Source organism: Manacus vitellinus, unplaced genomic scaffold (genome assembly GCF_001715985.3).
Source record: "Manacus vitellinus isolate BGI_N305 unplaced genomic scaffold, ASM171598v3 scaffold_13_pilon, whole genome shotgun sequence".
Lineage (NCBI taxonomy): Eukaryota > Metazoa > Chordata > Aves > Passeriformes > Pipridae > Manacus > Manacus vitellinus.
The window spans coordinates 8913686-8938387 of NW_021938999.1; the positions used below are offsets into that span (position 1 = coordinate 8913686).

At 35.2% G+C, this 24702-nt stretch overlaps 1 protein-coding gene across 1 annotated transcript in view; it reads right to left on the minus strand.

Moving 5' to 3' along the window:
• Window positions 1–2091: 2091 nt before the first annotated feature.
• The window catches only part of CPNE8 (copine 8), a 66259-nt gene continuing 43648 nt past the window's right edge, over window positions 2092–24702 (minus strand). The window contains exons 13-19 of the mRNA XM_018068024.2: window positions 21124–21170; window positions 20282–20463; window positions 18209–18336; window positions 14631–14733; window positions 11818–11875; window positions 9088–9161; window positions 2092–4048 (exon numbers count right to left, since the gene is read on the minus strand). Of these exons, the coding sequence (XP_017923513.1) occupies window positions 3860–4048; window positions 9088–9161; window positions 11818–11875; window positions 14631–14733; window positions 18209–18336; window positions 20282–20463; window positions 21124–21170 (781 nt within the window). The 3' untranslated portion in view covers window positions 2092–3859. The remainder of the gene's footprint in view (window positions 4049–9087; window positions 9162–11817; window positions 11876–14630; window positions 14734–18208; window positions 18337–20281; window positions 20464–21123; window positions 21171–24702) is intronic.

Here is a 24702-nt window from a genome sequence, read left to right on the forward strand (position 1 = left end):
GGAAATAAAACCTGAAATCATACCCTACCAACCCAGTGGCAAAGAAACAATAATACACTGTGCAGCACTGAAGAAAATGTGTACTAGTGCCATAAGCCAGTTTGAAAGAGAGAGTATATTTCACATAAAAAATGTGAGCAGTAGGAAACAGTAACTCAACTGTTTGGGAACAGACATGGTCTATTCTTCCTGAAAGTATTTCTGCTGCGATGGCATCAACCTGCTTCCCCACACAGTCATCCAGTAGGGCCTGTCCTGATGTCACACAGTGACCCTTGCTCTGGTAGTTCACTGTGGTCATCAAAGAGCTGGAGATGACCTCTGGCACAGAGACCAACCCCACAGAAACCTTCCCTGATCATCTGCCCAAATTGTTCCAGCAGTCCTCGGTGCCCCAAAAGTCCTCTGAGCTTTTCCAGTTGACCCATAGGATATTTAAAGTCTCAAAACTGGATGTGGAACACTAGCCAAAGTCTTAATATTTCAGGTGGCCTATGTTCAAAACTTCCACTTAGACACCTTCCCCTCAGTATCTATTTTGGGATCCCCTATAACCTCAGACACTGTTCTGCAGAGTTGCTGTAATTGTGTGGTAGGTTTTAGTTACTTTAGTACTTTTACCTATTTGCCCTGATTGAATTTGCTCCTCTTTCAAGTATTTTTTCTAATTCATAACTTTGAAGTTTGAGTCCCATCTGTGGAACTGATTAAACTATCTGCAGTTGATATAATCCATTAACTTAATAACCCTATTTTATAAATGGCTTCATCAATGGAAATGACTGAGTAATACCAAAAGCAATACAGGTCCCTAAGGAACATCAATTGTTCTATTTTCAAGTTTGATGATGAAACAATGATAGCATTTTTCTGAACAACTTTATAGTATTTCATAACATTTCAAATGAGGCTGTTATCTTCTGTTTTGCTTTTAAAATGTTGTGTTAGAGCAGTGCTTTCTCTGTTTTATCCTGAAGCTCATTTTATTGCTTTTCAATAAAATTGTTTTAAAACTGTACATTAGTAATAATTTTTTATTGATAGATGTAAACCCAAGCCTCATTTATTTTTAATTTACTATTTAATTCAAGGATTATCCCTCTTCCATGAAGCTTGAAGGAAAAAGACATTGAGTATTTCAGTTTTCCCTAATTTACTAAATGCACATCATTTTGTGTGTAATTGATTTAACTTCCCTTTCTAGTAGAGGTTTCACTAGGCTTTAGCAGTCAATTTTTTTTGTGGTTTTCTGTCCTTTTTCACACATGTCTGTGCTCTTACATTTATGCATAGATACATATTCTCCCTGTCTATTCTTGTTGATTTTTCTGTTTAAAGAATTTATGGTACAGTTATAATGCCCTCTTATTATAATCTCTGGTTTCCCATTGCATTGGCATAATTTGTCATTATGTGTCCTTTTATTAGTTCTCAGAGATGATAATAATTTATCATTCTGTCTGTTTCAGCCATTTTATAAAGTATTCTGGAGTGCATTTTATCTACTTAGGTAAGACATTCCAGCTTCTCAAACTTTTCAGAGAATACTGCTCTCCTGAAACCAGCTCCTCTCCTTCACACACCTACCTGGGGGGAACACAAAACAAACCTTTTTGTATAGAGAAGTGAACTGATTTGAAGTCCATGTAAATTCTATTGTATAGCTTTGCATCTTTGCCTAAAATTAAAAAATTGTATTTTGTAACCAGGATCAAACCCCTTTCTTCTTTCAGATTAGCAAAATTCTCCTCACTAGTCTGAATCAAACCTAAAGTAGTCACTCTTGCATTATATCCTCCATGAGTTGTTAAGTTAGTTTTGAGGCTAATCTTTAGATTAATAAAAGGTGCTGCCTAAATGAGAACTAATAAATTACTCTAAACTGAATGAAAGAAGTTTGTATTTTGGTCTTTGAGTCAAAAACTGTTAAATATGTGGGTCACTGGGAACCAATACAAGTATCAGCACAAGATTTGTCTAACCAAATGAAACAACAGAAACATAGCATTACTTCAGTTTTTTCTAAAGCGCCAACACTGTAAGTGCAGAAACTAATTCAGAAGATGGAAGGAGAACACCACCACCAATAAGTAGATTTAAACTTACTCTTTATGATGCACTTTCATCAAAATTTGTAGTTGCCAAGTATCAAATTTCATTCATGCAACATCAATCCACTAAGAAATACATATTCTGGTGAGAAAATTAAAGTCCATATTTATGTAAAAACTGTTTTGAAATAAAAATAAAACAAGATCTTTATTTTACAAAAAAAAAATTATTTTTTTTACTAACAGAATAATTATTTGGAAAATGTAATTTCCCACATGAAATAGTTAAAGGAAGTTAAATATATTTAAAAATGGAAGATTCTGCATTTACATAGTTATATGTCATTAATATTGAAGATATGCTTTCTGGCAAAAAACTTCTCATGCTTAAAAAATGCACCTTAGTTTTATACTGTACATTACAACATTCAGTAGTAAGAAACAGAAGTAGTAAACAGGTCATATGCAAAGAAAAAAAGTTACATATACAAGACAGTTACAACTGTGACACAAAAAAATTAAAATGTTCAGTTTTAACAGTATTTGAAGGCAATTCAAAATCATTTCAGGAATTCTGTGAAATTTAAGGCCATTAGTTCTAAATAAAACGTATCTGACACAAACTCACAAAACTGTGTATTTTGTACAAAATATACATGCAAAACCATTTTATAATTATATACGAACAGGCATATACTAAAATTTTTTGGGTAGTTCTGTACACAAAATTGTGCACAAAGCAACATAGTTGTGCAATTTTTAAACCAGTTAATTAACATTATCATTCATGCACCCTGAATGAAAATGTGATTAAATGACAATATTAAACCCAAGTATTAAGAGTCAGCATCCCTTTGAACGGGTAATCTAGACAAAAAAAGGTTATGATTTTAAATTTTTAAAGTTTAAAATGGTCCATTATAAAACATCTGCTGTAATCACTTCAAAAGACATTTCTGATGCAAAATTTCTAGTGCTTTAAGGGATGCATGATATGATTGAATGAGCTCGATGACTCAACTATAATACTCTGATAGTTCTGAATTGAGGTAATTTTCTTTAATTAATTAAAGCAAGTAACTATTCTAATTTGTTTCAGTAGCTAGTTTAAAAATCTGTAAACTTAGATAAACTTAGAAATTGGAGAATCTCTGAAAAAATACACACACCTCCCCCTCAGAGTTTGGAGTTAGTTACAAGTCATATGCAATTATATTATTCACATTTCAGGAGTTTATTCTGAAGCTGTGAGATGAATGGATTACTGAGCACTGACTGAAGCAATTCAGTTACTTGAAAACACATAGATATATTTGTCCTTTTCTTAGCTTTCATTTGTATTTGTCTGGACAAACATTCAAAGAGATATTGCTTCTCTTGTTATCTTGTGACAAACTATTGCAAGCTAGAAGACATGTGAATCAATATTCCAAACTTTTATTCTTAAGAATAGTTATAAAAGTACTGAAATTTAAAAATAGTAACATGTAAACATTGATACAGAGTAATAGCATTCCTATACATTTATATACACACAGTATTCAGAGAGGACACTATCTTCTGAGTTGAAAACCTGACTTGTGCTTTCCCCCTCCAATAAATACATCAAAAAAGTAGGATGCTTTGTAAAAAAAAAAAAAGAAAAAAGGACTCAGATCATCAACATTTTACTCTTTGCATTTAAAAGCTTTCCAGTTGCTATGCAACTATAGGAGAATTTTGGTATGTAAAGAGAATTTTTCTAGCTCCAAAAAATTATCAGAAGCTACTGCTGCATCCAGAGACTTGTGATAAATGCTTCAGAGCAGTCATATCTGAGTCTGCAACACGTGAATTGGAGGTGTATAGGGTGGTGGTGCAGGTAATGGCTTTATTCCTCTGACTCTCATGTAGGACAGAAACTGCTCCGGAATTTCAGCCAAAACATCTTTAGCAAGTCTTGCCATGCTTAACACGTGGTTACCACTTCTGTCAATGTAATCTCGGAATGGCACAAACTACAAAACAAAACAGATCATTAACAGATCATTCACTCAGATCATTATGCAAACACAGAATACATCTTACAACCTAAAAATAAAGTTTTATCGAGGGAACTGAGAGATAACCCAAATATATCAATGAAACCTGTCTTGGGCAATCTGAGTGAGCCATGGCTTATGTGAAGAGGTTCACCCACAGTGAAAGCATAACGCTGTTTCTACCACAAGACAGATTTTAAAAAATTGAAATACAATGAATATATATGTAAAATATATCATATAAACCACAACATATGTACATATAAAACAGGTAAGGTAGCATATTAATGTACTCTGTCTCTCAACCCTTTTCATACAAAAAGGTACTTTTGTATCAGAAAACTATCCTTAGCTTACATTCCCTGCTCCTGGGGCTCTCCTACCAGGCTACCTCCCCTCTGGCACTTTGTGAATAGATTTTTTGCCCTCTGAAGTGAACAAAACAGAAAGGATGGCTTTATATTTTTGACCATTTTGCATTACACCTGGTACAACTATGAACCACCCGAACACTTTTAATATTATACTAACAGATGCATAAAGAATCTAAGCAAAAAGGATTGGATTCAAACAGGAACTTTTTATGTGATACTCAGATCTGCAACACCTAAACCAGTTAGCTACCCAGCTCTGGCTGGGATTTCATAATACTTTATGAGATGCTTGTGCTACTGGCATAGAAAAAAGAAACAACCCAGGCTCCTAGATTTTTATTCATAACAGAGAGCACACAGCAAAGCAGTGGGTTAAGTTTGCTAATAGATTATGCCAAAGGAAAGCCTGATTTGAAATTCTGCTTCTTGATCAGATTCTGGAGGCTATCTCAGGGTAACAGCTGGATGACAAAATAATTGGGATTCAGTGTCCCAAACCAATTCTGGTGCTGATATGCCAGGCTATGCTATGGTGCCCTTCTGCTCTCTCATCCCTCAAAAAACCCAAAACAAACAAACCAACAAGTAAATTGTCCCTATTTGTTTGCTAGTTGTTGTACTCCAGGATAAAACTAGAACTGATTGTTAAGTCAGACCCACAGATATTTCATCACCTGTCTCAACTCTCAAATCTTTTGCCCATTATACCAACCACACAAATTATGCTTTCTTGGATGCACAGCAACCACAGCCACAGACTAAGTTCCATTTTTCTTAAAAGCATTGAAGTTTTCAAAATTTAGGGGTTACAGTGTTACAGTGAGTTACAGTAAAAGTTTAACCTACACTTAATTTCTGAGATCCTGAGAGTTTCCCAGAAAAGACAGAAATATAAGAAATCTAGTAAATATATTAAACAAAGAAAAAAACACCAACAACCTCTTAGAAAAAAAAAAAAAGGGTAAAAACATCCAAACTCAAAGTCAACATTTCAGGAATAATGAACTTAAATAACTTTTACAACAACTTTGGAAAGCACTTCTCACCCTTGACTTATGGAAGCCATCTAGGCATCAATCTCCTACTAAAAGATGTTTAGAATTCAAGCAAGAAACTATTCTCTGCATAACTTTCCTGAAAAGGATCTCAAGCTGCCAGAAAAAAAGGCTTCCAGACTTCGTATTTTAACTATGTTACATTAAACTGAAATAAAATTAAGTGTAACCAGCTACTGATTAGGGCATGCTCCCAGGAAGCAGTATATCTGCAGTTTCTCTGAAGATAATGACTCAGTTGCAAGATTGTTGAAGCTAGAAGTGCCCTCACAGAGGTCTTTTAGTCCAACCTTGCTGCTCAAGCAGAGCCAGCGAGCACAGGCTGCCGCAGCCAGCAAGACTAAAAGAGTAGTACTCCAGACAGAAGCATCCTTCATTTCTTCAGTGGGTTGTGTCCAAGAGCGTATCAGGCATAAGGGCAGAAGAACAGGCAAAAAGGAACCTAATTTTAGGGTATTAAGCCAGGAAGCAAGATATCTGCAGTCCCATAATTAGCTGTCTAAACCATTTCTGTGTTTACTCAGTAACTTCTCAAAATACAAGAGGACAAGCTTCAATACTGTGACATTTACTAGAACTGACTACTTCATTTCATAAAAAACCTCTATCGGTTTTCAAAAGCCAGCCCAGAACTGCCCTGTTTCAAGTGGTTGTTCCTTCTTAAACTCTTGTTAACTTTCCTGTAAGAATACACCTGACTGTCCCCAGAATCATGGAGTTTGAAGAATAACGAAACAAAACAAAACAAGCATCTCTGTAGCCTTCTGGTTTACACGTTCAGCCAGGATGGAATCAGCTTGGCGTTCATTTCCCCCTCATGTTATTCATTTTCTAATGCAATGTCTGTCTTATGTAAAAAGCACATGCAGTCTGAGTTAAAGAACAAAATGTGTCCCATCCCAAGAGCTCACCTTACCCATTAGTCTGCAGACATGAAATCTCACACCACTGTTCTGTAGCAAAGTGAGGCTATTTCAACAGTGTAATTGTTGACATGCAATTATACAATGTAGATGGCCTGATTTAGTTCTCCCTCCCCCCTCGGTAGATAGATGTTGGAGGAGCTGGAGAAACTATGGACAGATAATCAAACATAGAGATGCACAAGGACAGCAAACATGTAGAAGAAGTAGAGATGGCAAAGGAATAGAATGAAAGATCAAAGAGAAACCCAAGGGAAACTGAAGGAAGGTCAACTGCTTCTTCTATAGTTTAAGGGTTTAAATAAAAAGGTTAATATGCAAAATTTTCAAGACAAACAACAGGTACATTACTACAAGTATTCTCCTAAAATGTCTTAAACAGCAAAAGTATAACATAAAGGAGCAGAAACGAAATAAACTGAGGAAGAATTGGTATACATGAAGTAGAGTCCTTGGGGTATGTATATATACTAGTGAGGAAGGAATAGTGAAGGATGTGTCTTTAAATGAATTGCAGTCAGTAGTAAACATAAGAGATGTAGTGACTCGCTGTGAACAGGCAAATTTTTCCTTTACTAATTTAATCATAATATTTGACAATACTGTTAGAATTAATAGTTAATTTCGCTAGCTAATTTTAATTAACTTAATACACAAAAAAGATAACACTTTTTTATATTTGAGCTGTTAGTTTTATGAAGGCAAGTCAGTTTTATCCTGCTAGATATAAAATAAGGTCATACCAAACTTAAAGGGTTTTGCATTATCCCTTTTTATTTATTTAGCTAGCCTATGAAGTATTTGTTAGTATTTAGACAGAAAAAGAGCTCAAAATAATACTGCCTTCAGGTAATTCAGTATGGCTTGGGGCAACATTCTGATTTAAATATGTTAATACTAAATAAATGTTTTATTACATTTCTGACACGCAATGAATTCTAAAGAAATACCAAAGGGTATTCATTCTAATTTTTTTAATTTATTTTTCAGTGGAAATTAGTATATCTCTGATGCAAAGCCTTTTCACAAATCTTGCTTAAAACCCTTTAAGAATTCTATTAATTTATGCTCTTTGAATGTAAAACCTGAAGATTTTGGGGACACTGTTTCTTGGGAAAATTATGTTGCTTATATTTAAATGCATTTAAACATAAGTGCAATGCATTCCAGAGATACCTGAATTAGCTTCAAAAAAATCTGACAAGGCACAGGCTTTGCAGAAATACTAGTTCGGGGTCCATTCCACATATTGCTCTGTTGAAAGCAGTGACATATGCAGTATAACAGATTAGACAGCCCCTCTCCATCCCGATATGGACTACTAAGGAACACTACAAAGGCTTTGACAAAATGAGAAACATTCTTTCTTGTCTCCTGTTCAGCTGTCCTACATCATCCCTACTTTTATAATTACCTTTTTGACAACACTAATTAAAAAAGACAGCATGTTTTACTCTTCTAAGAGTTTTGTATGTCTTTTTCCCATCACTTGTTATCTCTGTATGTTGTAAAAATGAAAAAAGTCTCTTTTTCAACTATTAGAGTTCAGGAATCCATGACTTTCTTTAATGTATAAGAGTTTGAGGGTAATTTAACTGTTGTCATCTTATTCTCATTTCTGATCCCCATTTAGAAAAAACAAGAGGGGAAATTTTAATGTAGTGTTCATTGCTCTGAGAATCTTTAAGACTGGAGAAAAAATCTCATAATTTTAGTTTCCATATATTTATGTACATTTATTTCGTATTCTAATAGAAGCAAATTATAAAATCAGCAGTCATACATGTTTTGAACACCTCCTTGGATTGAAATATTGTATCCACTGTCAGTCATCAATCAATCCTTAAACATTCACATATCAGTATTTGTAACATTAAATATTTTGAAGTTTCAGTTCCTGCAGATATCAATGAAAACAAATATACATATTCCAAGGTTCATCAGCTGCAATCTGACCTTAATCATCATGCAATACAAGCTGTTCATGTAGCTCAGTTATTCTCTCTCTATGCATATGCTACTAAACAACAACATAAAAACCCAACCTGTCTTGAAGAGAAGTGAAAATAAATAAGAGGAAAAATAAGCGAACACTGTAAAGTTTGACAAACAGGAGAAATAAAGGGAGAAGAAGAAATGGCTGATTTATGGTGAGGTTTGAATCTAAGGATGCCTGTGACTGTTTATTAAGAGGCATTTGGATAATATCCTGTTTTAGTCAGTCCTGTAGTGGCCAGGTAGTTGCACTAGATGTCTGTTGTAGGTCCCTTCCAACTAAAATACTCTATTTTATAAATTTATTCAGACACTTTCAGGAAAATAAAATGCCTTCCATAAAAGATTTAGACAGATACCATTCTTTTTACAGATACCACGTTTCTCCAAATTTTCAGTACCTAACTCTTCTCCCACAGATGTATAACACTAAGACTTTATAACAGTGTCTTGCCAGTTAGGGGTCATTTCCTAATGAATGCAGATCCACTACTGTGTGTTACACAAAGGCTTAGAGGTATCGCAGAGAGGTTCTGAGTTTGTTATGAAAACTTCAAGATAAAGTATGTCTGTGCTAAGGTAAAATGAGAGGCAGGAATACAGTTAGAAACAAGAATTCAAACCAAACAGGAACAGTAAAATATATTAGTTCATATTTTCTCTCCCACCTGTACAATGTCTCTTTCTGCAAATTTTCCTCTTGAAGAAATTCTGACTACATCTCCATCCAGTTCTTCCATAGCTACAAAAAAAAAAATGAATCTATGAGTTCAGGTACACAACAAAAGAATCTTACGGAGAAAAAGTTCAGACAATGTACACTTTAGGGCACCAAAACCAACAACTGTTATTTAGGTAACTCTTTAAGGTCATTTGAACCATAAAATACCTCATGTTTTGTAGCTATTTTGCACTTTTCCATGGTGATAATACATACTTTTTGTCTTTATTGTCATCTTCAGAACAAAACAGATCATGCTTAAAGTCCCTATCCTTCCAGCTCTCAAACCAGCAAGTTTTTGTAAGGCTATATTTATACTTTCATAGGTGGAGAAGAATTCATCAGCAGCTATTGTTACAGAAGCTATGACAGGATGCAGCACAAAGAGGTAGTAAGTCACATTCATACTGAAAAGGCAGTATCTGCTAATGCATAGGAATGAGGAGCGCTTACAAAAATTTCTTAAATTTATCAGGTAATTTTTCTTGTATCTTCTGAGCAGGATCCAGGAAAACTCTCATATTTTCCAGATACCTGGAAGCTATTCTAGGTAGAAAGGCATAGCCACCCTCTGGTAAGTGTAGAGATGGATGGATTTGGGATCTCAGATTATTGCTCAGACATTGGATCTGCAATTCTACAGAGCTTCTTTCAGTGTATGCTACGAAAATCAAAGCCTTGCATCACTGAGCTTCTTGGGGGGTTACAAACTGGGCTGAATTCACCAAAACCAGCATTTCAAAACCTAGTTCTTCTGAAGCAAGAACTAGAAAGCAAAAATGACATTATCAGGACCCAAATTCAAAGTAAGTGATAGCATATTTGTTCAAAGAAAAAAACTATTAGGTCTGTAGAGCATGATGCCCAATGATGCTGTTGCAAAAACGTGTTCAAACTAGGAGATTGAACAAGTATATAAAGGAGATTCACTCAAAATTTCCAAAACAGATATAAAATACATGCTGTTCAGAAAATCAAACCTAAAAACAGTATTCAGAGAAGTATCCTATTTGCCTAGTCTGTTCTTAACGTTCTTTAGGAAGCTACCCATAGCCATGTTAGATACAGAACACTGGGCAAAACAGCCCCCTGAGGTGACCTATTACAATCATCCTCACATCCTTAAGTAAAGCTCTGCCAAATGTATGTGTCATCTACCTGAGCCCCTGTGGTAGCCCCCAGGGACTGAGAGATCTAAGGAACAGTGATATCATATCTGAAGAGGAGTAGCTTAGTCTCTCTACAGCAGAACTGAAGCTTCAGTGACACCTGAATTTTAAGACAGCCTGCCTGAACATAAACCCTCCTGCAGACACACTTCTTCAGCACCTACATCAGACATGGAGTCCATTGTTTTTTCCAGAAGGAATTTCTTGGGCATTGCAGGACTACGGACTTGGCATACACTTAATGGGTGAATCTCATTGAGGCAGCACACTCAAGGATTGTGGATCCAAACATGGAAACTGTATCCTGCAGTACAAATATAATTCCAGTTTCAGAAAAGCTGGAATGGGGATGACGCCCCAAGAACATGTCCTGACTGAGTTAAGGAGAGCCTGGGCAAACCCAAGGACTAGACAAACAGTAGAAAAGGGAAAAGGCAAAGGAGGGTGAGAGAAAAGTAAGTAACACAGGACTAAATTTGGGAATTCTCAGGAGTAAAAATTAAGTTTACCAATTTCTGTCATATGCATTTATGAATATAAACTATATTTTCTCACTGAGTGTGGCATACAATCATCTGAAGTGTAAGTGTCCACCTCAACAATTTCTTCAAGGAATAAGATATTTAAAACTATCACTAATATACCACTTGCCCCAAAAGCATTAAGAAAGTCAACTCCCAATAATTTTTTTTATTTTTTCCTCTTTTTTTCATACTTTTAGAATATTTGTAGGAGAATTAACATGTCAAGTCATTAGTCAACATTAAACATCTGTGGCAGTAGTACTAAGTATACTTAATGTACAACAGAAGGCATACTGTCTAACCAGAAGTACTAGAATTAAAAAGAAAGGATTTAGGACTTCGAGGAACAGACATACACAGAATGTCTACACTTCACAGTGCAGTGATATATATGATGGCACTTAATAAATTAGTACACATAATGGAAGCAGCTTAGTTATTGCAATAATGAATGGTATTCTGGAATATCATATGAAAGAATATGTAAATAACCTGGTAATTTCTCTCCTGCCTTAATATTCTTTCAATGCTGCTACACAGTAAGACTCAATCCTCTTACCAAATTAAACCCCAGATCACCTCAAATGTATCTATTTTTTTCTCAAAATTTTATTACTGCAGTAAGATCAGTATTTCCAGCCTTCACAAGGCATCCAAATATCCGTGTTGAAGAAATTCAACATTACTTGATTATACTTAATTACTGCATTGGGTTTTTTTCAGCTGATCTTCTGGAGTTCTGTAAATGCTGAGCCTCCATATGGTTATGTGACTTGAACAGAGAGCCTGAGGGGCTACACAGCTCCACATGGTAGCTTGTAATCACACTGAGTTATCAATCAATCCAGCTGGAAATGTCAACAGAGCATATTGCTTGTTTCATATTATGTTCGTCTAAAGAACAATATTTGAAAAGCTGCATATTACTAAAATGTAAGCAAATACAAGAAAAAAAAAATCTAGAAAGAACACTAGAACACTTACCATCAAACTCTGCTGGTCCTACCCCCACTATAATTATGGACATTGGAAGCTTTGAAGCCTTCAAAAGAAGAAGAAAAAAAGGTTTAATGCATTATATAACCTCTGCCAATAATATGAGAACAATCTGAATAAAAAACATGCATAAGTTATGTTTCAAAGAGCAATTTTTTTCTCTCCTAAAAGGTTCAGGGGTGTAAACTGTCTGCTTAAGTGATACAAAGCATCTTGGATAAAGATAGAAAGGCAGATGATTATTTTAATTTATCTTTTCATTACCAAATCTTTGAATCATGTAGGGTGCTAATTAAACACAACAAACTATGTTCTGGTTTAATACTAATATGACAACTAAGAGGACAAATTTATCTGGGAAACTTTTGTAAACTGATGATTGCAAATATGTACCTAGTGATAGTCTGACATTTATTTAAATGTACTTTGCTGTTTCTTGGTATTACACAGATGCTTGGTACTATGGGATACTATTTTTTACATTGACTTGATGCCAATTTTAAAAAGGAAATAACTAATCTATATGAGCAATATGCATCTCATATTTATATCATTAATGAAATTTTATTCAAGTTAGTCATCCATGTCACAAAGCAAATAAGATATCAAACTGGCTTATGGTAAGATTTTCAATTTTATTTAATTTTTTTCATTCAATGAAACAAGTCAAAGATGGTATCTGGCTTTCCCTGAATAAACTCTCTATAAAACCTTTAAAATTATGAAGACAGTGTCATAAATATTAGACTCTCCTGCCCTGACAGTAGCACCAGTTTACAGAAATAATCTGAAACTGCCTCTGATGAAGAGAGTAACAAATAAAAAAAAATCCACCAAATGTCAGGGTTGACAACTATTGCTTACTGAGTTATTCTGATGAACCATGAAATGTCTACAGTCATTTTAAACATTAAACAGGAGTACATACTGGCCAAAAAAATCAGAGACGTACACCTTCTGATCTCTTAGAACAGAACACCTCCTGTTTTTCAGGTGTTTTCTAGAATCTTATTTCTTGATTGTAAAGAAAACATCCTTTAAAGAGATTCCTACTCACACAGACACAGATTTATGATACATGAAACAGTAAGTGGCAAGGACAGCATTAAGACAAATAGTTAAACTCTTGCAAATAAACTTAAGTGTTGGCATTTCCTGAATGACAGCATAACCTTTAAACAGTTTGGTAATACAGAATGTGTCTGACATATATGCTGTAATGAGAAAGATGCCTAAAAGCACAATTAGTGTTAAAAATTGAAATATATTCTTTTTGAGTTTTATACACATCAAGTTGCATTGAACATGATTGCCCTTTTTAGTATTCTGGATATTATTAAGGCAGAAAAACTGCTATTGAATAGCATTTAATTAGTTCTGTCATGGTATACCGTGCTCACATTTCAGGAAGTATGCAGAAAAATGAAGGTATCTTCATAAAAAGTAAAGACAGCAAATATTCCCAAACTTCCAGTTATTTCAACCTACAACATACCTGCTGTATTTCCAGACAGTTGTAGACTAACAGCTATTATTCCTGGAAATGAACTATTACTGGAAACAAGGTTTTTCTGTACGTCTTAGCGGTAAATGAATTAATCTTACAAGATATCAGCCAACCACACTTGCTGCTCTCTTACGGACTTCAAATGGGGGGGTGAAGCAAGAGCTGTTCTTTTTTCTCCACTGAGCCTTTCTGTCACCTAAGAGCAGCTTATCTAAAAGAAACTACATTTCAAACTTGTAGGCTGGACTAGAGAACAAACATCCAAGCTAAAAGCTTGTTTATCCCCTCTAGAAGTGAGAGTCACTTTAATACTGGAAGGTGGAAGATAGAGAAAGTAAAGTGGTGCCTTTGAACACAGTTACAGCTTTGGGTGTAAAAACTCACCAGGTGGGCTGGTAAGTTTATTAGTAAGGTCAGGGTCCTTACTAATACACAGATTTTGCTCCCCAGTGAAAGACCAAACACTGTGGCAGTATTTTCACATGCACTCTACTAACTGGAATGGTATCGAATCTCAGCATGAGGTAGTAAAGGTGGGTCTTCAGAAATATGCCACCTAATTCTACACTGTTCACTCTGACATGATGCTTAATTACTGTAATGTAAGCTTTTCACTCACCACTTTGCTATTAACTACATCCACTGTGCTATGTTAAAATCTATTGGTGGAGATCTTTTCCAACCCTGTCTAAAAGTGTTTCTGTGTGTACTTGCACCTGAAATTTTCCAGGGGCAAAAGCAAAACGGAACCTGTTCATGATACAGAATATTACTTATATACATGGCAGTTTTGAAGAGAAAAATATTGAAAATAATGAAGAAATTGAGAAACAATTAAGAATTTTCTGAATTCTAAGGGGCTATTTAGAGGGAAATCAGATGACTGGTATGCTTGTCATTTGGGATCAGAAAGCTGGGGACAGTCTTCAAAAAGCGTGAGGATCAAAGCTGTCTGCAATTACAAGAATGATAAAGAACAGTTCACTGTGCAAAACCGCATGGCAGGATGTGCCTGAGAAAGCAAGAGGCAAGAAGTAGATGGGGAAAATCATACAAATATATAGTGCTAGACAGAAGAGCATAATTTCCCACAGAATACTATCTATTTAGGCTGAGGTTCAATTTTTGCTTTCTTTTTGTCTTTATGCATAACAAACTTTTGCTGTTTGGTAAAGATGGTTAATTACGGCGCAAATATAGTGCCTGACATATTAATAGATTTACTTTATTGCCTAAAATATGAATTCCTAGAAAAATAATTCTTTTAAATTTCAACATTTTGAGCAAAACTTACATTCACTATGGATTCTTTTGTCTGAGCCATATCAGAAATAACTCCATCTGTAATAATCAGAAGAACAAAATACTGGGAGCCATCTTTTACTGAAGCAGCATATCTAAGGGGAAAAAAAGCAACATTATAGTCATAAACAAAAGCCCTTAATAAAAGGAATTAATATAAGTTGTATTTTTAAAATTTGACTACTACATAATGCAGTGAATTTCAAAAGTAAAGACATTCATAACTATGGTTGATATTCTACTTTTAAATGAAAGCATTGAAAAAACACAGCTAATACGATATTGATATTGATAATCTGCATCTGTTGTGTCAGTGAAAAATGGGAATTGCTTCACTACCGAGAGGATCATGGGCAGAATGCCCTTTATAGAATCATGAGTTGTTAGAAAGTCTTAGTTATTTAACAGTTATTACCTCTGGGGAACATAGCTTGGTATGAAGGGCATACACTAATATTGAACGGTTGGATTTATAACATGAATAAAATTTATCAGGAATTAGCAGATTGTGGGGTTTTGTTGGTTTTTGGTTGGTTGGTTGGTTGGTTTGGTTTTTTTGTCTTAGAAAACCAGGTTACTTATTGTTGACCACACTTAGAGATTTACACATTTATGTGCACATTTGTACAATGGCTGAACATGAAAACCTGCAACCCTGGCTTAGATATTCATCTCTTTGCACCACCCACCTTTCAACACTCAAGCTTCTCCCTGTGCTGTACATGAATGAAAGATAAAATACATCAACTGCCATTCCCACCTCAGCTAAGGGACCCAAAAAGTCCCTGCTCTATGAAAATGAGCAGCTCTTGAATATTTGGAAAGTCTCAAAAGAGAGCCCATAGCAGCCACACTGAGCTCTGTGGCCTGCAGATCAAAAACTAATACCTCAGTTCATTTATCTTTCAAATCCCAAGGGTCAAAGTGTCCTGTATAATTAGAAGCTTTTTTTGTGTGAAGTTGGCTGCTCCACATGACAATGGTCACTATAGTTCCTACTTTTATAAAGGCTCTTGGTACTGTGAAGAAGTCAAATAGCAGAAGTTTGTCATAAAAAAAGCAATGAGTAGTGTGGAGAGCAGTAAAAGAAAAAAATCAATTGCCACTACTATTGAATACTATTGCATACATGGCCAAATATATAATATGACTCTCAAAGAACTAGTTTTTTTGGTCATTGAACATGAAAGGCGTGGGTCACTGAACAGGATATGATCTAATGATGGTCATGATGACTGCATATGCCCAGAAAATGCAGCAAGTAGTGCTGATAAATACGATGCTGTAACCACAACATTTATAGAGTTTGGAGGAAGTTACAACTCAGAGAAAGTCATCACCTTCCTCACTTGTCCTCCCCGAGATACAGATGGGTAGAGAAGCCATAGAGACAGTGAACCTGCTGAATATCATCTGTTTGCAGGTTGGCTGTAGGGACTGATAGTTAAATATCAAGATTAGAAAGACCTAGTGTGGAATACATTTTCACCACAATGCATAGCCTTCTTTATCTCATTTTTCCACAATGCTTATAATCTTTTCAATCATGATTGCAATGACAAGGGACGATGGGAGAGTAAAATAAAAATTTATTATCCTTTCTGAGCACTTAATACTGTCTACATACCTACACTGAATAAATGGAACAGAAATTTGGTTATTTTAAATTTTCCACAGACTAAAATGTTCAGAAGTCTTTTACAAGAAAGATCTTGTATGTGGAAGGGAGATGAGAGAAGAAACTAAGTTGCATCTAGTGTAGTTTAAATAATTCTGTAACTGGGGGAAGGATAATAAACTCATTATCTGTTTAATGAGCTTCTCATTAAACTCTCTGAAGAGTTCTGAGATCACAACAGGACAGTAATATCTGACATTGTTTCCAGAGATTTCCTCAGAGTCAGAGGCAGATTTTTAAGTGGGAGGGATGCACGAAGAAGAAATTTCTTTGAGACTGAAGGTAGGTTCAAAGAGTAACTGCAGGCCGGTACCACATCTATGGGAGTCAACAGAATTGAACCTTAAAGGAAAATGATGTTACTGCAAACTGGACTGATATATAGATTGTATTAAGGATGATCATGCAGTAGAAGTCCTTGTGGAGACACTTAGCTTTCCCACTATAGTGTAGTGTGATTTGCTACCAGGAGGAGTTCCCAAAGCTTGCAACAACTTGATATTTTAACAAAAGTTTAGTGGAAGGACTACAAATGCTGCTGGACAGGTTCCTGTTACTATGCAAAAGTTGACAAACATTCCTGAGAAACAACTGGGGAGAAAAGGAACTGCATTTATGCCAATGCTTTGGTAACACTAGATCAAAAATTTCAATTTTTGCAAGAAGCAGGAGGCTGGAGGTTAATTGCCAAGTTCTGAGCCAGACACCTCAGCTGATATGACCAGCTCTGAAGAAGAAGAAAAAGCCAGAAAAGTTGATGGGTTAGATTTTCAGATAACATGGCTAATGCAGATGCCAAATGCCACATATATGGAAAACTGCTACTGGAGAGATCATGTCAAAGGTGATTAAAGGTGATAGCTACTTGTGAATGACAAGCAATTTAATATGCATGTACATAATTTTAATGGGATGATCTGAAGATGAAATAACTAATCCTAATGAAAAACCACTGAAATCAGCTATCTAACCATCCACAGAAAATTCTTTGCACCACAGAATTTACAAATTATTTTTTTACTAGTCTGTAGAATTAACAACTGCAAAACCAGATAGTAAATAAATAGCTACAACAATTATCTGTGTTGCAAACTTATAAATAAAACATTAACAGTACAATTATTTACGCAGCCCTACTGCCTTATTTTGTAAACATTAGTTCTTTCTCTGTGTCTATAAATAAAATCAAATCTGTTCAGGTAGTTACTCGGCTAAATCATCTAAGCCACATCACTTTCCTATATAAATTCATGGAGGTATTATACTGTCGAGATCTTGATCTCAAGATTCTAAGCCAAGATCTTATCTGCCAACATAAGGCAACATTATCCTTCTTAAGAAACTTCTATAACACAAGAAGGGTTTTACTTTCAGAAGTTAGATGAGGTGTTGCATAATACAGCACCACTGCTCCCCAATGGTGACTGCTGTACTATTGCCTTAAAAGTACTGCTACCAGCTGGGAATTGTTGGCACAGAGACCTTGATTTTGTTGACAGTTTGGACACTTTGAGATTAGAGGAACTATGTATGCCTAAAAAAAACTTAGATTTTGTAACTTTTTTGGATAGATTCTTGCATTTTCTGTGAGGCAATAACTCTGTGCTGTAAAAGACAAAAAAGAAACATGACAGAATGATCTCAAAAATTTTCTTTCATTATGATTTCTGCTAAGATCAACTGGATCACTTCTATTTCTTTTTAAACAGCGATGGAATTCTGCATAGCATGTGGTCTTCAAACCTACTCAACAATACGAGTTAACCACGTTCAACTGAATAAACAACTGTAAATACCTTTTTTCAATGTTTTGCATCATGCAACTGTCAGGCTTTTATATGCTTTTATATGACAGTAAGAAGTTTCTGCAAATTACCTGTGGTGATGCTTACCTGGCTACATGATTAATTACAGGAGCAAAGTTTGTTGGTCCATAAAGCTGTACAGATTTTAGACTCCTGTAATATGCCTCCATTACACCATCAATTCCATGGCAGTATGGATTTTGAGGGTTTCCATTCTAATGAAAATAAGAGATTACTGAAAGTAATTATGAAGTAAAAATTATGTAGGCTAATGAATACTACCCAGTGTACATTCTTAAAAGGCAATGACCTAAGCATTCTAGGATCTATTCAGAGAGTTCACTACAAATGCCCAGTGTAAGTGCCACGCCTGCTTGTGAGTGCTAACTATCTAGGGAAGGTGGTTCTAGCAGCCTCATGTTACATGCAGTCTGAATCACTGGGACTGGTTCCTAGACATAAATGCCATCTTAAGTGTAATTAAACACTCTTGCATACACACAACATTAACAGGCATTTTCCTGTGCGGATTTAAGGTATGAATTACAGGTCAGATGTAAAACTAGAATCATGTTTAGGAGCACAGTTCAGGCTCAATGCTTTCTTATTTAAAAATGTGAATAAGCAGAAATGGTAGCCAGACCCTAATGTTCATACACTATGAGAATGTAAGGTAAACTATAAATTCCTCATTGTTTTGGTACAATATTTCTGCACTGGAAAAATTATTTTTGACCTAGTATAAGCAGAAGAAGACAGGAATTTTCTCATTAAGAGCCCACAAAATGGCTGTACTGTAAATTCTTAAGGTAGGCATTTTACTATCGATCTCCATAATGACTCTATAATGAGGATACCTATTTACAGGTGTCAATACAAACCTGTAAGCTACATTCCAGATTTATGACCCATGCCAGACTAGACAAATGATCTATGTAAGGCTTCAAAATCTTTCAAATCACCTTACTCTCCTTCAAGTGCCAACATCTCACTGGTTTAGTGTGCCACTATCTCAGTCTGAGGCAGAGTGTACCTGCCTCAGAATCTAGAAAACCAAAGTAGATTTTTCATGGAATTGGTCTAGAACATTAAAAGAGAGAGCTGAAAACACTGCTTAGCATTACATTGGTGATACCTATATATGTTTACATATGGAGGAAGGAAATATATATATATTATATATATATTGTGTATACATATATAATATGTATGTGGTGTTTTTTCCTCTGTAAAAGCACCACAACAGCACATAAATTGACTAAATCAATTTTAGAAACACCCTTAGAACTGAAATATGTATCAATATATTTGAACTTGCTACACAAAGTCCAAAAAAAGTCAGTGATTTAAATGAGTATCTGCAATTGCACCTGTTTTAAATTCCTATGTGGAAAACCTTTCCTTGAGGTAAGATATGGCATTGTTTTCTAGTACAGGCTGACAGAAGAAATATACACCTACAGTTACCAATCTTCTGCCATGTCTTTGCTGCTATCTTATGAAAACTCACCTGATACACCTACATTTGCTGTAATTCTGACAACTTTGTCCTACTCTGAGAAGAACAAAAACCTCCAAATAAGCAAGTAGATAAAATATCCACACTAATCACAAGTATCAGTTATACCAGATCAATCTTTCTGGCAAATCCTGGTAAGATTTTAGGTTTGCAATTTAACTGACACATGGATCAATCTCAGATTTGTTCTTGTCACCTCAGCTAACAGTCCACTTAGCTATCCCTATGTCTCTAAACTAGCAGCCTGTCAAAGATAAAGAGATGCCAGAAAACAAGGTAGAGCAATAACAACGATAATGAAATATTATCTTGGCTCATGATTTGTTCGCTTCTTAAGATAGATTAGCTTCAATCTGAAGTCTTTCGAGTGTCTGTTTCTCATGCTGCTACAGCTGAGGTTAAAGATAATTACTTTTCTTTATTACCATTTTTGGCCTACAGGGAGTTCTTGACTCTGGATTTCTCTCAGTAACTTCACTATGATGAAAAATTCTGAAACAACTGCTTAGAGTTAGCACAGAATAATTATCACAATCTCTGTTCTTTACTTGTCCAGTGACTGCTCAAGAGTACAGCCTTAACTCCCAAAAATTTGTTGTAGTAAAGAAATTCTAACAACATATAAATATTTATTTACTTACCAGTGCAAATTCATGTGATACCCTTCCATCAGGAGGCAGCCTAGCTCCAAAACCTAGAGCTGGGAACATTTTATCACTATCATAGTCCTGAATTATTTCACCAACAGCTTTCAGTGCCATGCCATAAGCATTCAGCTGATAGGGATTCATGTAGTGCAGTGAAGTCGGCTGTGAAGGGTTACCTGTTGAAGCAAGGATCAGATTTACTTTTAAATTGAATCACTTAAGAATTTTCTCTCTTAAAAAAGGTAAGTTGTATCAGGTAAAAATGCAGTTTTCTGAATACATTTTAATAGTAGTCGTTTTTCAGTAGTTCTGAATACATTTTAACAGTAGTAGCTGTGTTTCAGCATTGAAAGGGTAGCAAGAAACTTGTAGATTTGTGTCATTTATAACATGATATACACTTTTAAGATGAAATTTACTAAAGTATTATGACTTTCTGAAAGCAGCTTTGGAAGAGGATCACAATTTATCTCTGCTTCACCCCACTTCAGCCTCACTCCACCTGAAATTCTTTTCTTTTGTCCATCTCAATGGCATCCTATAAGTTTTCTCTCAGTAGTTATAAAGAAACAGAAAAATAATAATCAGAAAGTACACAAATACTTGCAAACAGCTCCTACTTATTCAATTTCATATGTAGCTTTTCCAACTTCTACATATTTTGTTTGCCCCGCTTTTCTAGATGGGAATTGGCCTCTAGTCTATTGCTCAGCAAAATGGAATCCTGAGTCCAGGTGGTGCCAGCTGAATACTGATACAGACACAAACACACACATAAGTACACTTAAAACTGATGACAGCACAAACATATACAAGACGTTTATTTTTATTCTTACCATTTGAGGCTGTGAAATCAATAGCGACTGTGAAATTGATTTGGGTTCTGTAGAAAAAGCAAACACAAGTCTTATTAACAGTTGTACTATTATGTAGGAAAATAAACAAGAGATGGGAACATCATTTGTGGACAAACTATAGGCCACTGACTTTCTAATACAGGAAATAAACACTGAAAATACTCTTATATAAGGTTCCAGCCAAGGGTTACCCAACACTATTTTATTAACACACTGAAAACAGTTACCTGACTCCATCCTTCCTTTTTTCATTTTTTATGAAAATTTCTAAATCACTAATAAGATAATTAACTTCCATATGATTTAACTCATGTGCATTCAGATTAAACATCAACAATCTGACACCTGTCCTTGCAGTAGTGGTTTTACTGTTCAAATAACTTGATGTGCCCAGAGAAAATACTATTTATTTCACTGAAAGCTGTGTATGAAAAAAGATTCACACAGAATCACCTTATCATACTGATCAAGGCTAACACAAATTAAGTTGCATTATGGGTGGACTCTGTCTCCAAAATTAAGCAAAAGCCTACCAGTGCCCACAGTATCAAGAAGAGTCCTCGGAACACTGGAATCCCGAAATATGTCTCAAAATGCTGTGACCTCAATACAGACTTCAACAACAACAAAAAATAAAGCCAGTGAAAACTGCTTCAGTCTCTGAAAAGTTCAGAGGCCTGAGCTTTATGAGAGAAGTTTTCTGCTAGTACTTCTGCATCCTACTTTATGCAGTTTCACAAAAAAAAAATTTTAATGGCATGACAAGTCAGATTTTGTTTTATATGTACTCACATGTCAGACCCCGTGGCTTCCTAATCACAATGTCCTTCTGCACTGTCAGTTAGACGTAAGGAGAAAGATTTAGGAAGCACATGTCAACTAGTTTTCTACCACAATCAATATACTGTGCAGAAAAGTTGTCTTCCTCAGGTAAGAAAAATTTAGGAAAAACAACAAAAAAGTCTAGTATAACATAATAATAACTATAATAATTAAGAGCTATAGTAATTAATACAACTATTATTATCATAACACTAATAAAAACTATGCCTAAATTTATGCTTAGAGTCATGATTGGCATTGCCAAGAAAAACTGCTTTTGGGCTATTATCTCCCTGTACTGAAATTTTAAGAGCTTCAGTGTGGTGCAGTGTTTGAAGAGTAAAACAAGACTACTCCAAGCACTACATGTCAGGTACATCAAGTACAGAAATCCTTCAGCATGCTGAAGAATGCGTCACTGTGAATTTAGTTGGTATAGAAAGACATGATCTACTTCATCAGTGGACAGGTCATTTTACCCTATATTCCACGAGAAATGAAGCAAGTATCTTAAAAGGAACAGTATTCCTTGCCTCACAACCACAGAACAACCATTTTGTTTGGTTTTTTTTGAGAGCAAAGTGAACCTATCTTCTTTCAATAGCAGCTCCATCAGCACTGATATGTATAAGGGAACAAATTAAGCTTGAATGTAGCTTTTGACCAGGCTTGATAGCATTTGTAATGATTACGGGTTTTTAAACAGTACATTGGAAAGAAACATGGATTTTCTCCCATGGCTTCAGAATGACAACCAGCTGGTCTGTAAGCAGGAGGGAGCAGCTGAAGGTCTGAGGATCACTTACTGTGCAGAACTCTGCAACAGGGCTAATGGAGTAACTCACACTACCAAGAGGCTCCATTCTCCCCATGGCATTTAAGTCCCTAGCAACAGTTACTTTACAATTTCCCCTTTGCAGATGCTTGTTTGGCCAAATGCCATATCAACATACAAAAGATTTTTAAGATAAAGTCTCCACAAGATCTTCCTCTTACATAGTCTTATTACTCCTTAATATTCTCCCAGAAATACATGGCAAAGTCTCCAAAATACAAAGCTATGGCAGCCCTTGCTGTGTGACCATTTCTCATGCCAGGTCTCTTCTGAACATCAAATATGCATCCCATTATGTTATATGGTGTACTCTCTGGATTAAACAGCTGTCATGAAAGGAGTTCTGAGTTTCCATCAATGATTCAAGACAGTTCAGGTAAAAATGCATGTCTAAAGCCTTTTGAATCCAAACAATGCATGGGTATTCATTTCCAAAAACCTGGATGAAGGTAAGGCTTTAAACATGATGGGAGGAAAATACTTTCTCTTATCTTCCACTATGCTGGGACAGAAGAAATGACAATATTTTTGAGCTGCAAAAAGATTCAGCTCCTGAATTTTATTGATTTACAAATGCCTAGCTCACTTCCTATTCTAGTAAGTCAAACAGGCCAGAAACTTCTGCACAGAAATATCTTTTCTGTCCACTAAATCTTGGAGCTTTGTGGCTCCTGGTGTCTCTTTCTCTTCCAGGCAAAAAAAAGAGCAGACTATAAATTAGGTTTGACAGTCATTCCTTAAATTCAATTGCATTTCTTTTCAAGGCTGTATCCCTTACATTCCTGAGCTTATTCATATATTTGGAGGTGTTTTGATAGGAATATGTTATTAACTGCTAAGTGGCAGGAGAAATATGATTTTGAAATATACATTATTTTTAGCACAATGTACCTATTTTAAATGTGGGAAGGTCACTGTAGCAAAATACGTGAGTAAGTATCAAAATGTAAGGAAAGCCTGCTATTAAGATGGCACCACTTGATGTAATATTCAGATGCAAAAGAGACATTCACCTCTTTCCCACCATACTGCTATAAAATCCAGTCTTACATAATAAAACAAAATAAGAATTTATGGACAAACTTCTATTTCATTCTCCAAAGTTCTTTAAGAAAACAACTGTCATATTGATGATACTGATAATGGAATACCCCAATTAAACAGATGCAGACTCGAAACATAAATGAAATCAATACTGTACTCCCAATTTGTTACAATTAAAGCTGTCAAGGTTTCCACTAAATCAGTATTAATTCTAGACACCTCAAATCAATTACAGTAAAAGTTCTGAACATGAAGTGTTTCATAAGCATCCACTTACGTAAGAGCAAATATTGTGTCTATTGCAGAATCAGCATTTTCTAACTAAATGGAAGAAAACCAGGGAACTAAAAAAACAATTTTGGAGGATATACTTGATGGGAAAACAGACTGAATAATGACAAAATCTTCTCTTCCCTCTTCCTTCAAAATCTGTCAACTGGACTGCAACTGATACACAGTAATATTAAATCAGACAAACAAAAGAAGGGAGAAGCCAAGAAAATAACTGACTCTGAGTCTCCTTGTCATGTTTACATAACTGCATATATTGCAGAAAGAAAGGTAAGATTTTATACAAGTATTTTTATAGTTTTCACTGAGATGTACATAGAAATAGTAGTATGAATCACCAAAGAAGATTCTGTATAAGATAAATAAATGATAAGTATTACTGCTCATACTTCTAAACACAGAGCATTCTACTGAATTATATTCATTTTTTGTAAAAAGAGTGGAAAAAAGCTTAAGTGGAATTTCTCTGGCCGATCAGTCTTTATCAATACCAATTCCAACATTTTAAGTGAGGTTCCATAAAGTCAGTAGCTATCTACAGGCTCTATGTAGGAAAGTACAGCCTC